Source organism: Bos javanicus, chromosome 3 (genome assembly GCF_032452875.1).
Source record: "Bos javanicus breed banteng chromosome 3, ARS-OSU_banteng_1.0, whole genome shotgun sequence".
Lineage (NCBI taxonomy): Eukaryota > Metazoa > Chordata > Mammalia > Artiodactyla > Bovidae > Bos > Bos javanicus.
In genome coordinates this window covers 41792107-41804688 of record NC_083870.1, presented here as the reverse complement: position 1 = coordinate 41804688, position 12582 = coordinate 41792107, and the positions used below count along the sequence as shown (strand labels likewise).

The window sequence follows — 12582 nt, the reverse complement described above, 5'->3', positions numbered from 1 at the left end:
TAAGCCTCATGCCCTAGGAGCAACTGTATCCTAGGGCATAAGGGAAGCATAGGAGATTTTAAATAGAGGAAAATCATTTCAGATTTATATTTTAAAAAGTCTCTTTGGCAATAATGTGGACAGTGGGTGGAGAAGAGCAAGTAGTGGAATCTACTCAAGTCATGACCTTAGGTGAAAAAGTATGGACTTTGCATGATGAGAAATAGGAACTGAGGGTTATTGCACATGTGTTTACCCTTGGGGGTTTATGTTACTGCCTTCTGATTAATTTTTTTGGATTCTCTTGGAAATCCTGAGATGACTGCTGTAGGGCCTCCCATGTGGTTATTCCCCACTTTATTTTGAGATTGTGATTACTGAATGCAACATTTTGCAATTCAGCTGTTTTTATCATTTGGATTGCATCTGTAAAATAAGTAGTCTTTAAAATATTCTTGTAAGTCATCCACATTTTAAGTATTTATATTTATTCTCTGAATGTTTTTTTACTAGAAATTCTTGTTTTCAAATTCTTCAGTCCTCTTCCCAGTTTATTTCATATTCTAGAAAAGTTTTTCTTTTCCTTGAGAGAACACTTTCTATGGTTATTGAGCACCCCCCTTCCAAATCCTATCATATCACATCAACAACTAAAACATTATTTCTAAATGGACTTACAACCCCTCCTTATTCAATTCGTAGACCCTTATTTATTTCATATAAGTTACAAACTAGCCTCCTGATGACTTCAATTGAGTAATTAGCTTATGCATGCAACAGAAAAGTTTGTAAACTCAGACCAGGTTGAACCACATATTTTAGTAGTTAAGAATTCGAGTCCATGACTCAAGTCAAATGCTTGGCCCCTTGTAGAGCAAATATGCATTTGAGTAGGTGCCTCCTTTTTATTTCTTGAGTGGATCAGATCATGTGATGGCAGCTCTGCATGGTAGAGGAATGGTTGTCGTTTCCTTTAACATGGCTGTTTCACATTTGTTCCCAGGGCAATATCCTTTTCCCCAGTCTCTAACTTGCTCCACTACCAGAAATGGCTTCCCTCTTCCCAAGCAGTGATTGATCATCACCTATCCTCTCTGTCTGAAACAAAACTTATTATTTTCATAGTGTAGCTGATAGAATTGCTGTGTCTGTCAGACCTCTTTATTTCAAGTGATCAAACAGTCACAGGGTGCTCTGAAAGTCAGGCAGCCATTAATCATAATGACCAGGAATGCTTAAGCCTTTAAGGAACACTTGCTTTACACTTAGAAAGCAGGCACTAGTTGCCCTATAATTAGGAGTTCATGACTATTTGCAAAATGCAAGAGAGCAGTTTTCATTGACACTACTTAAAAACACAAGCTGGACAAACGGAATTGCTCTACTCACTTAGCTTCTTCATGCAGTCACGAAGTCTGGTTTCCAAGCTGAGCACCCTTTGATGTAGCTCCTCATAGTCATAGGCACCGATCTCCTCCTGAATTCCCGTGAGGACAGCAGACAGATTCCGGATTTCCTCCTTGAATTGGGTGATTAACTTGGCATCTGTTTTGTACTGTTCTAGCACAGGAATCAAAGGCAGGAGCTCGTCCATCTTCTCTTTCAGCTCCTGTGAAAAGCAGCCAGTTGTTTCTGAGAGTCACTTAACCAGATCAAGCAGCTACATTCTTCGTCATGATGCTACAGGAAGATTATTAAAAAAGATTCATAATGCCTTACTGATTTTTTTATTGAAATTGGGTATTTCAGGAGCATGTAAGTGGCCACATGATCATTAGTAGTAAATCCACTTATCTCACGATTCAGTACAAGAACATCTCTTTAAATGGTTAGATGATTTTCTATGCAACGAACTGATCCTTATCATAATGACAGAACTTCCTATGGTAGCAGTTAGGGGTTTATGTAAAATATTGCTTTCTGGTGACTTTTTATAAAGTGAACAATGCATTATTTAGTCAGGAAATATCAGTATGGTCCATCTTCTAAATATGAATTATTATAAATAGGTCAAATACCCTGTTTAGCCAAGTCTACTTACCCATTAACTAATTATCAATAATATAAGGGTATTTATTGAAAATTTTGAACCCTGGAAGAGCTTTACACTAACAGAGTTTTTCCAATTTTAGGCTTGTTCCATTCCTCCCTTCTACTCCTCCCTCTTTTTAATATCCTTCTTAGCACAGCATCATTAGGAATGTAAGTTCATCAAGTATAAAAAAAATCATGCAAAGCTTTGCAAAGCTCAAAGAAATGTATGTTGCTGTTTACTGTTTTGAATTATTACTTATACTCTGACTTCATTTGCCTTAGCATAGGTAATTTAGAGCTCTTTATGTAGGGCAGAGTTGCTTACCAGTGTAGTGAATTAACTCTTTCAAGGACTAAGGTGGTTATGATTTATGTAATAAATGAGCATAGAGTTTTTTGAAATGGAAACACTGATTTTTGTCTAGAGAACAAGAAGTATACTTTGCCAATGCAGTTTTTCCCTCATTCTTATTTTAGGAATGAGTTTCTGGCCATGTCACGTTTTTTTTCCTTTCCTTTAAGTTGATGGTGGTACCCAGTAAAAATATTCCATGAGTTTGATTCAGTTGTAAATTTATTACAAATTTTCTCATTTGTGGAAGAGCTGTTACTGCTATGATCATTTGAGAATAATCCATAGGTGTTGTCAGAAACCATGCTGTATGCTAACTAATTTAAGGAGCTGAAAATTGCATTTTACAATTACGTTTAGAAGATGTTATTACTGTCAATGTGTTAAAATAACAAGAGCTCCCATTGCCACCCTGATTTATGGGCTTCTGTATCTTGTGGGGAAATTTCCATGTGTTCTGTAAGACTGGAATTCTCAGCGTTTATCTGTATGTCCATGTTGAGTGGGAGGGAGCAGAGGGTCTTAATGATGAGAAACATTAATAAATATCACAGTCAAAAGGCAGAGTTGCAGAGCTTTGCTCATTTTAGTGTCTCATTTTGAAATAAACTTCTTAGTTTGAGCATTTTGTGCTATCCCTAAAGGAAGACACAATTGCTTCATTAGAATTTTAATGAGAAGAGTTCTGATAGTACCATTTACTGCACATTATAACAACTGTTACAGTGATGAGTTTTACATTCTACTTATGGGTATATTGAAAAGAGAGCAATTCAGATGACATTTTTGGTGGCATTTTATTTCCCCTAAGCTAAAATCTATATATAGATATGGGTAAAAGTGTCAGTCACTCGCCCATGTCTGACTCTTTATGGCCCCATAGGCTGTAGCTCATCAGTCTTCTTGTCCGTGGAATTCTCCAGGCAAGAATACTGGGGTGGGTTGCTATTCCCTTCTCCAGGGGATCTTTCTGACCCAGGGATCGAACCTATATCTCCTGCACTACAGGCAGATTCTTTACCATCTGAGTTACCAGTTTATATGTATATAAATTTTGGAATCTTTTCAAAAATTTATAATTCAATTATTGGCAGTCAGTTCTAACTCAGGGCAATTGTCAGAGAGCAATGGAAAGTCTAACTAATGTATGTATCAAATACTTCAAATATGAAAGTAGAGTAACACAGATCTGTGTGCTTAATAATCCTTTCTTGAATTTCACATTCTACTACATTGCTTTTATAGCAAAGAGTATAGCTAGACTGTCTTACCCAACCAAGATCTCTTCATAGAAGAAGACAGTCTCAAGTATGATATTGAGACAAGTTTTTTTTTTTTAATCATAAAGGATATGGAAGATACAACATACTTAGATTTTTTGGCAAGTTGAAGATGGTGTGCTAGAGGAGGATTTTCTTCCAAGGTAAATGTATTAAATGGTAAACTTACTTTTGGAATATGCCATTTCTTCTTCTCAAATATGGCAGCTCAGCAGCTAGAGCAAAATCTGACTCGTGGTAGGACTTGGTGAATAAACACATTCAGCAAGTATATATTGAGCATTTAATTATTATTATTATATTTAATTCAGAGAACTATGGTTTAGTTGGAGAGGCAATGTAGCATTGGTTTAAAGAGGTTTAACTTAGGAGTTGGACTTTGTAGTTCTGATACATATTAGATATACGATCCTAGATGAGTTGCATGATTTCTTTGTACATGAGTTTCTTCATCTGAATGATGGGAATAAGCATAGTGTCTACCTTACAGGATTTTTGTGAGGATTAAAGTAGTTAATATATAATATATTTAAAGTTATTGAAACTATATGTTGAATACATGTAATTCTTCAGAAAAAATGATGCTATTATCATTATTGCTACATGAATTTTGACATACAAGTTCAGTATATACATGGATTACATGAACTAGGAAAATCAAAATCATTATGTCCTATGATGCCGCCTGAAAATTAAGTTTTCTTATCAGCAACTTGTCTGCTGCTAGACACACTTACAGAATAGGCAGTTTTCTCTCTCTTTTATTTTTTCTCCCAGCCTTGTATCTTTTTGTTTCTTTGTCTCCTATCTTCTCCCTAAAGTTCCCATAGATGCACATACATCATCATGTGTCACCAACTCTGCCAGCCCTGGTCCTGCAAGCAGTTCTTTGGCATGAGTTCTATGTTGTCCATCTAACTTTGAATGATTTTCACTTTGAGCCAGAAACTCCGAGCTCCTCTCCTTCTGTCCCTCTTCCTTTCTGGGAATGCTCCCTAGGCACTCTAAGTGCCAGCTTGTCATTTCTTACTTGGTTGATGGCTCCAGCATCAGGCTCACTGTATTGCTGTATACCCTAATCTTGAATATTGAAAATTGACATAGAAAATCTTTTGGTTTTCTTGCTCTCCTGTGTGATTTAATATTTTCTGGGGAAGAAAGTGAGCACTAGTCTAAAACCATTTTCTTGATTATTGGTAAATCTTTCCCTGAAAAGATTTTTGATAACCCTTCCCGTGAAGTTGTCTAAACAAAATTAATCACTTCTCCCTTTGTGCTGTCAAGTAATGTTTATGCCTCTTTTTACTGTCAGTGTGACCAGTTTGTTAGGTCTCTTTCACAGAAGAGAGTCTATGTGTTATATACCCAGCAGAGGGCCCAACACTGTTTTGTGCACACTATGTGCTCAATAAATATTGGTTAAAATTAATTTGTTTGCTTGTCAACCTTATATCCTTCTGTGTTTACCATTTCTCCATAAATTCTCTGTCCTTCTAAGTTTGCTTATTGTCTCATTCACAGTAATCTTTCAATTTATTTTTATCTTCTAGGCCTTGCTCTGATTTGTTATAATTTCTTAACCTTCTGGCTTTGCTTGCTTCTCTCTTTAACCTCAAGATTCATCACGTTAGTCCCCTCTCTCATCAGTACCCTGAACTTTCTTACCCTCTTGTCCTTCTTTTGTATCTTTCTGATAAAACTTTAAAACTGGCTCTCTATTCAGGCTCCTGAGCAGCAATGAAGGAAATGACAAAACAATGATAATTTCTGCCATATTATACTGTGTCATCCAGAGATCCTATTTTGTGACCCTATCTCCCTGCCAATCACAGTTATGTGTGAAAATAACTTCTGATGTTTGACCAAGAACTTGAATTCAGGACCATTCCCTCAGCCTTAGCAACGAATCTTACTTCCTAATTGGCAGGGAAAGCAGAGGCTATTATGTTTGTAAAATCTTAGTCTGTTTTATAAACTATGTCCTGTGCCTTTGTCAGGCAGACTGTGTCTTTTTCATAGAAGATCAAATGGCATTATCATGGTCAGATTTTATTTCAGTCTATGACAGTGTCACATAGTGTGCTCAAAAGCACCATTTCTCCATTTTCAGTGTTTCTAGATACTCAATAATGGCTTAAAACATGAAAAAAAAAAAACTTTATTTGTAAATAGTGAAACCAACCCTCTTCTATGTGCGGTTAATAATGGTGGTGTTATTGCTTCTTTTAATAATTTATATTCTCTATATTTCTCCTCATATTAGCAAGGCATAAAATCATCATAAAGTCTTTGACAAATTTAGTTATTGATTTTCCTATATTTCCCATTGGCATACACATTGAAATGCCTTTAAATCTATCCACAATATCCATCTAGCTCAAGGAGGGTGAGGCTGTTTTTAGAGTAAGTTTTCTATGCATTCCAACCAGCTAATGGTCAGTTTCAGTGGAGAGATGATTGATGTCCCCATTGAGTCTTGAACCTTATGCATATGGGCCGATGAACAGTTATTTCTAGCTGAGTGTCATGGTGGCTGTCCGTTGTACTCAGTGTCTTATTTGTATTAATAAGACAGCTGAAGTCACACCTACTTGAAAATGCTTGGTCATTAGTGTCTTCCGGTCATCTTCAATCTGCCGAAACTTGGCTTTCAGCCCTTTCATTTGTGTTTCCATTTTTAGGACGTATTGGAAATCTCTTTGAGTTCTCAAGTTTAAGACTTCAATAGATTGGGACATATTCTGAACCTGTTAAACAAGAACACTGGCTGTACATTATTGTCTATACTACTGAGGTATATGCAAAAAAAAAAAAATCAGTTTTTCCCACTAATAAAACTGTCAGTGCCGAGTCCATAATTACATTTCCACAGGATATACTTTCAGAAGGCAATTCTTCATACGAAACATTCCAATAATGTAGCAAAAGAAAATTACTGCTAGGCAGGAAATAATAAAATGAACATTCTAGCATTAGAAATGACTAAATATAAATAAGAATTTGATATATCATAATAATAAATTAAAAAAAAAAGAATATTCATTCCAGGGCTTAGTAAGCTTATGATGGCTCAATCTGTTAAATGTTAAGATAAGTTCTTTCTATCAGTACTAAATCTGACATCCTCAAAGTCTAGGATGCAGAGCAATTTTGGGGGTAGTGAAGTGTCCAACAGATCTAGAATGCATTTATTCCAGTACAGTCACTTCAGGCTGCATGTGCTATACTCCCAGGGGTGAGGCTGAATTGAGCAAGACGAATGGTAGTAGGGCTGGGACACCTCCTAACTTGGAGAGGGTACTATTGAAAAGACCTGGAAATCCCTTTGCTGTTCACCTTTAACTGTCACAACATTATAAATTTGCTATTCCCCAATACAAAATGAAAAATTTTAAATGATGTGCATCAAGATATGGAAGGATTATAAGAGTACATATTAGGTGGTTGATATTATTTTCCTGGTGGGTGGTGAGATATGGGTGAGAAGAGAAGTAACAAAATAAATATTGCAGAAAGATGTCCCTGGTAATTATTATATAGAAATCCATCTGCATAGAATTATATTTTTACTTACATAAATGAATACATGAAAGCATGGTCAAAAATGGTGAGATTCCAGGTGAGTTTTGCTTCATTTGGGCTTCCCTGGTAGCTCATCTGGTTAAGAATCTGCCTGCAATTCGGGACACCCTGGGTTCAATCCCTGGGTTGGGAAGATCTCCTGGAGAAGGGAACAGCTACCCACTCCAGTATTCTGGCCAGGAGAATTCCATGGACTCTATAGTTCATGTGGTCACAGAGTCAGACACAGCTGAGTGACTTTCATTTTCAACTTGCTTCATTTAATATATTTTTATCTGTTATTCCATATGTTTTAAAATAAACATGTATTATTTATATAACACATAAAAACTTATTTTCATTGTGAAACTTGTGAATTACAAATAAGAAAGGGATGATTTGTTCAGAGACAAATTTCTGTCATCAGGTAAAGTCACAGAGCTTAGTGGACCAGCTAGTTTTAAAGAGCCCATTGTCAATACATCCCTCAGATCTAGACTATTCAGAAAAGGTAGTGAATTCTTCTGCTTTGGCTTGCCTCAGTTCCTCCACTATTTTTTCCCCAGAGGTCATATTTTTCTGTTTCTCTTTCAGCTGTCTTAATGGATAGTCCTGTCCTTTACAAATCTTGTCTTTCAAGACATACTACAATCTCACTTATATTAACCTAATTGTGAATTGTGTGTGAATGGGAAGCACAAAAGTGGCTGTCCTTCTGTAAATTCCATGAGGTTAGATGCTCTGTCTTATTCATACCTTTTACTCACGAGACCTTACACAGAACCAGGGATGGAATAATTGCTCAATAAATATCTACTGGGTAAAATTATCTTATTTTTATCTATTGGGTAAAATTACCACAGACTTGTCTAACTCCATGAAACTGTGAGCCATGCCACGTAGGGCCACCCAAAACAGATGGGTCATGGTGGAGAGTTCTGACAAAATGTAGCACACTAGACAAGGGAATGGCAAACCACTTCAGTATTTTTGCCTTGAGAACCCCATGAACAGTATGAAAAGGCAAAAAAGATAGGACACTGAAAGATGAACTCCCTAGGTCGTTAGGTGCATAATATGCTACTGGAGATCAGAGGAGAAATAACTCCAGAGAATGAAGAGAGGGAGCCAAAGCAAAAACAACACCCAGTTGTGGATGTGACTGGTGATGGAAGCAAGGTCTGATGCTGTAAAGAGCAATATTGCATAGGAACATGGAATTTAGGTCCATGAATCAGGACAAATTCGAAGTGGTCAAACAGAAGATGATAAGAGTGAACGATGACGTTTTAGGAATCAGAGAACTAAAATGGACTGGAATGGGTGAATTTAACTCAGATGACCATTATGTCTACTACTATGAGTAAGAATCTCTTAGAAGAAATGGAGTAGCCATCATAGTCAACAAAAGAGTCTGAAATGCAGTACTTGGATGCAATCTCAAAAATGACAGAATGATCTCTGTTCATTTCCAAGGCAAACCATTCAATATCATGGTAATCCAAGTCTATGCCCCAACCAGTAATGCTGAAGAAGCTGAAATTGAATAGTTCTATGAAGACCTATAAGACCTTCTAGAACCAACACCCAAAAAAAGATGTCCTTTTCATTATAGGGGACTGGAATGCAAAAGTAGGAAGTCAAGAAACACCTGGAGTAACAGGCAAATTTGGCCTTGGAATACACACTGAAGCAGGGCAAAGACTAATAGAGTTTTGCCAAGAGAACACACTGGTCATAGCAAACACCCTGTTCCAACAACACAAGAGAACACTGTACACATGGACATCACCAGATGGTCAACACCGAAATCAGATTGATTATATTCTTTGCAGCTGAAGATGGAGAAAGCCTATGCAGTCAGCAAAAACAAGACCGGGAGCTGACTGTGGCTCAGATCATGAACTCCTTATTGCCAAATTCAGACTTAAATTGGAGAAAGTCGGGAAAACCACTAGAAAATTTAGGTATGCCCTAAATCAAAACCCTAATGATTATACAGTGGAAGTAAGAAATAGATTTAAGGGACTAGATCTGATAGACAGAGTGCCTGGTGAACTATGGACAGAGGTTCATGACATTGTACAAGAGACAGGGAGCAAGACCATCCCCATGGAAAAGAAATGCAAAAAAGCAAAATGGCTGTCTGGGGAGGCCTTACAAATAGCTGTGAAAGAGAAGTAAAACTCAAAGGAGAAAAGGAAAGATATACCCATTTGAATGCAGAGTTCCAAAGAATAGCAAGGAGAGATAAGAAAGCCTTCCTCAGTGATCAGTGCAAAGAAATAGAGGAAAACAATTGAATGGGAAAGACTAGAGATCTCTTCAAGAAAACTAGAGATACCAAGGGAATATTTCATGCTAAGATGGGCTCAATAAAGGACAGAAATGGTATAGAACTAAGAGAAGCAGAAGATATTAAGAAGAAGTGGCAAGAATACACAGAAGAACTGTACAAAACAGATCTTCATGACCCAGATAATCATGATGATGTGATCACTCACCTATAACCAGATATCCTGGAATATGAAGTCAAGTGGGCCTTAGGAAGCATCACTATGAACAAAGCTAGTGGAGGCGATGGAATTCCATTTGAGGTCTTTCAAATCCTAAAATTTGATGCTGTGAAAGTGCTGCCCTCAATATGCCGGCAAATTTGGAAAACTTAGCAGTGGCCACAGAACTGGAAAAGGTCAGTTTTCATTCCGATCCCAAAGGCAATGCCAAGAAATGCTCAAACTACTGCACAGTTGCACTCATCTCACACACTAATAAAATAATGCTCAAAATTCTCCAAGTCAGGCTTCAGCAATAAGTGAACCATGAACTTCCAGATGTTCAAGCTGGTTTTAAAAAGGCAGAGGAACCATAGATCAAATTGCCAACATCCACTGGATCATCAAAAAAGCAAGAGAGTTCCATAAAAACATCTATGTCTGCTTTATTGATTATACCAAAGCCTTTGTGTGGATCACCACAAACTGTGGAAAATTCTTCAAGAGATGGGAATACCAGACCACCTGACCTTCCTTTTGAGAAACCTGTATGCAGGTCAGGAAGCAACAGTTAGAACTGGACATGGAAGAACAGACTGGTTCCAAATAGGAAAAGGAGTACATCAAGGCTGTATATTGTCACCCTGCCTATTTAACTTCTATGCAGAGTACATCATGAGAAACGCTGGGCTGGAAGAAGCAAAAGCTGGAATCAAGATTGCCAGGCAAAATATCAGTAATCTCAGATATGCAGATGACACCACCCTTATGGCAGAAAGTGAAGAGGAACTAAAGAGTTTTTTGATGAAAGTGAAAGAGGACTGTGAAAAAGTTGGTATAAAGCTCAACATTCAGAAAATGAAGATCATGGCATCTGGTCCCATCACTTCATGGCAAATAGATGGAGAAACAGTGGAAATAGTGGCAGACTTTATTTTTGGGGGGCTTCAAAATGACTGCAGATGGTGATTGCAGTCATGAAATTAAAAGATGCTTCCTCCTTGGAAGAAAAGTTATGACCAACCTAGACAGCATATTAAAAAGCAGAGACATTACTTTGCTAACAAAGGTCCGTTTAGTCAAGGCTATGGTTTTTCCAGTGGTCATGTATGGATGTGGGAGTTGGACTATAAGGAAAGCTGAGCACTGAAGAATTGATGCTTTTGAACTGTGGTGTTGGAGAAGACTTTTGAGAGTCCTTTGGACTGCAAGGAGATCCAACCAGTCCATCCTAAAGCAGATCAGTCCTGGGTGTTCATTGGAAGGACTGATGTTGAAGCTGAAACTCCAATACTTTGGCCACCTGATGTGAAGAGGTGACTCATTTGAAAGGTCCCTGATGCTGGGAAAGATTGAAGGCAGGAGGAGAAGGAGACATAGACCATGTGGTGGCTGGGTGTTGGTAATGGATAGGGAAGCCTAGCATGCTGCTGTCCATGGTGTTGCAAGGAGTAGGATACGACTGAGCGACTGAACAGAACTGAAAATTATCTTTGGCTTTCAGTAGCAGTAAAAGGTAACAAGTTAATATTTTAAGAAATATGTCTTTCTCCTGTCATTGGTTAGGCTATAGTATTACATGGCTCTGAAATATTTCTTAATTTACTATCATTCCTACATTCAGAAAGCTTTGTTTAAAAAAATCTTTGATTCAGCCCAAAATTACGGAGGCAACAATGAAAGCCTGGTGACTGCATCTTAGATAAATGCAGTGCTTTCAAAATAATTTTCAGCTCCCTTATGGTTAAGCATGAAAGAGGAAAAGCCATTTGTGTTAAAGAAACACTTGACACATTTAAATGCGGTATTTGTCTATGAAGACAGTCATCATTTGCATGGCCAATATTCTCCTAGGATTTCTGTGTACTTTGGTAGAGTCCACAGAGTTAAGGAAGATCCCCTGGAGGAGGGCACGGCAACCCACTCCAGTATTCCTTTCTGGAGAATCCCTGTGGACAGAGAAGTCTGGTGGGCTATAGACCATGGGGCCGGAAAGAGTCGGACCTGACTGAGTAACTAAGCACAGCACACAGAGTTAGAAATTGATAGACAAGTGAGATATTATGGATAGTTAAAACACCCTCTCTTTTATTTTGCCTCTAAGTTACCCTATGAAGTTAATTTTCAACTTTATTTGTGTTATGGGAAAATGTACTGAGAGAATTTTTGCTGAGACTTAATTGTGACCTTCAATATTGAATAATCATATATAATTATAAGAACTACCTTTGGGGTGTGACTAGAGATGGAATAGTCTAGTTGGGAAGGATGGTTCTGGGCTGCCTTTTGCTCTTCCTGATGGCTGTACCTCAGACCATTTACTTTCCCACTGGTCATGGAGACCCACTGAGAATCAGTTTCTTGCTGAGACTGGAGACTGGACCCTCACCAGCATTACACTTGTGGGAAGGAGACTTCCTCCTCTGTTAGTCTGCTTATCACTGATGTTCTTCCATTCAGCTGCCTACTCATGTCTCTCTCCACCGTGTGGCAAGCTTATTGTCCCCCTTCATTCATAGTTTTTTTTTTTTTTTTAATTCTTTATTTATCCTGTTAATTAGGATAAAGGAAATATCTGAGTCCTTTCTAAACTTAAACACAAATTAACTTAGATTTTCACCCCCATTTATAATTAGCGTCCAACTCTTTGCAGACCCCATGGACCGTAGCTGGCCAGGCCCCTCTGTACATGGAATTCTCCAGGCAAGAATACTGGAATGGTTGCCATTCCCTTCTCCAGGGGATTTTCCTGATCCAGGAATCAAAGCTGGGTCTTCCGCTTTGCAGGCAGATTTTTTACTGTCTGAGCCACCAGAGAGGCCATGACTAATGCAGAGGCTACTTAAAAAATTAATAATAAAGCCCTACATTTCAGTATGCT

At 37.8% G+C, this 12582-nt stretch overlaps 1 protein-coding gene across 4 annotated transcripts in view; it reads right to left on the bottom strand.

Annotated features, from left to right (window-relative positions):
• OLFM3 (olfactomedin 3) overlaps window positions 1-12582 on the bottom strand; it is a 224726-nt gene that overhangs the window by 29376 nt on the left and 182768 nt on the right. For 2 of the 4 annotated variants that reach the window (XM_061411033.1, XM_061411032.1), the window contains exons 3-4: window positions 6237-6392; window positions 1369-1588 (exon numbers count right to left, since the gene is read on the bottom strand). In XM_061411033.1, coding sequence (XP_061267017.1) covers window positions 1369-1588; window positions 6237-6392 — 376 coding nt within the window. The remainder of the gene's footprint in view (window positions 1-1368; window positions 1589-6236; window positions 6393-12582) is intronic. The other 2 variants (XM_061411035.1, XM_061411034.1) reach the window with 1 other exon arrangement.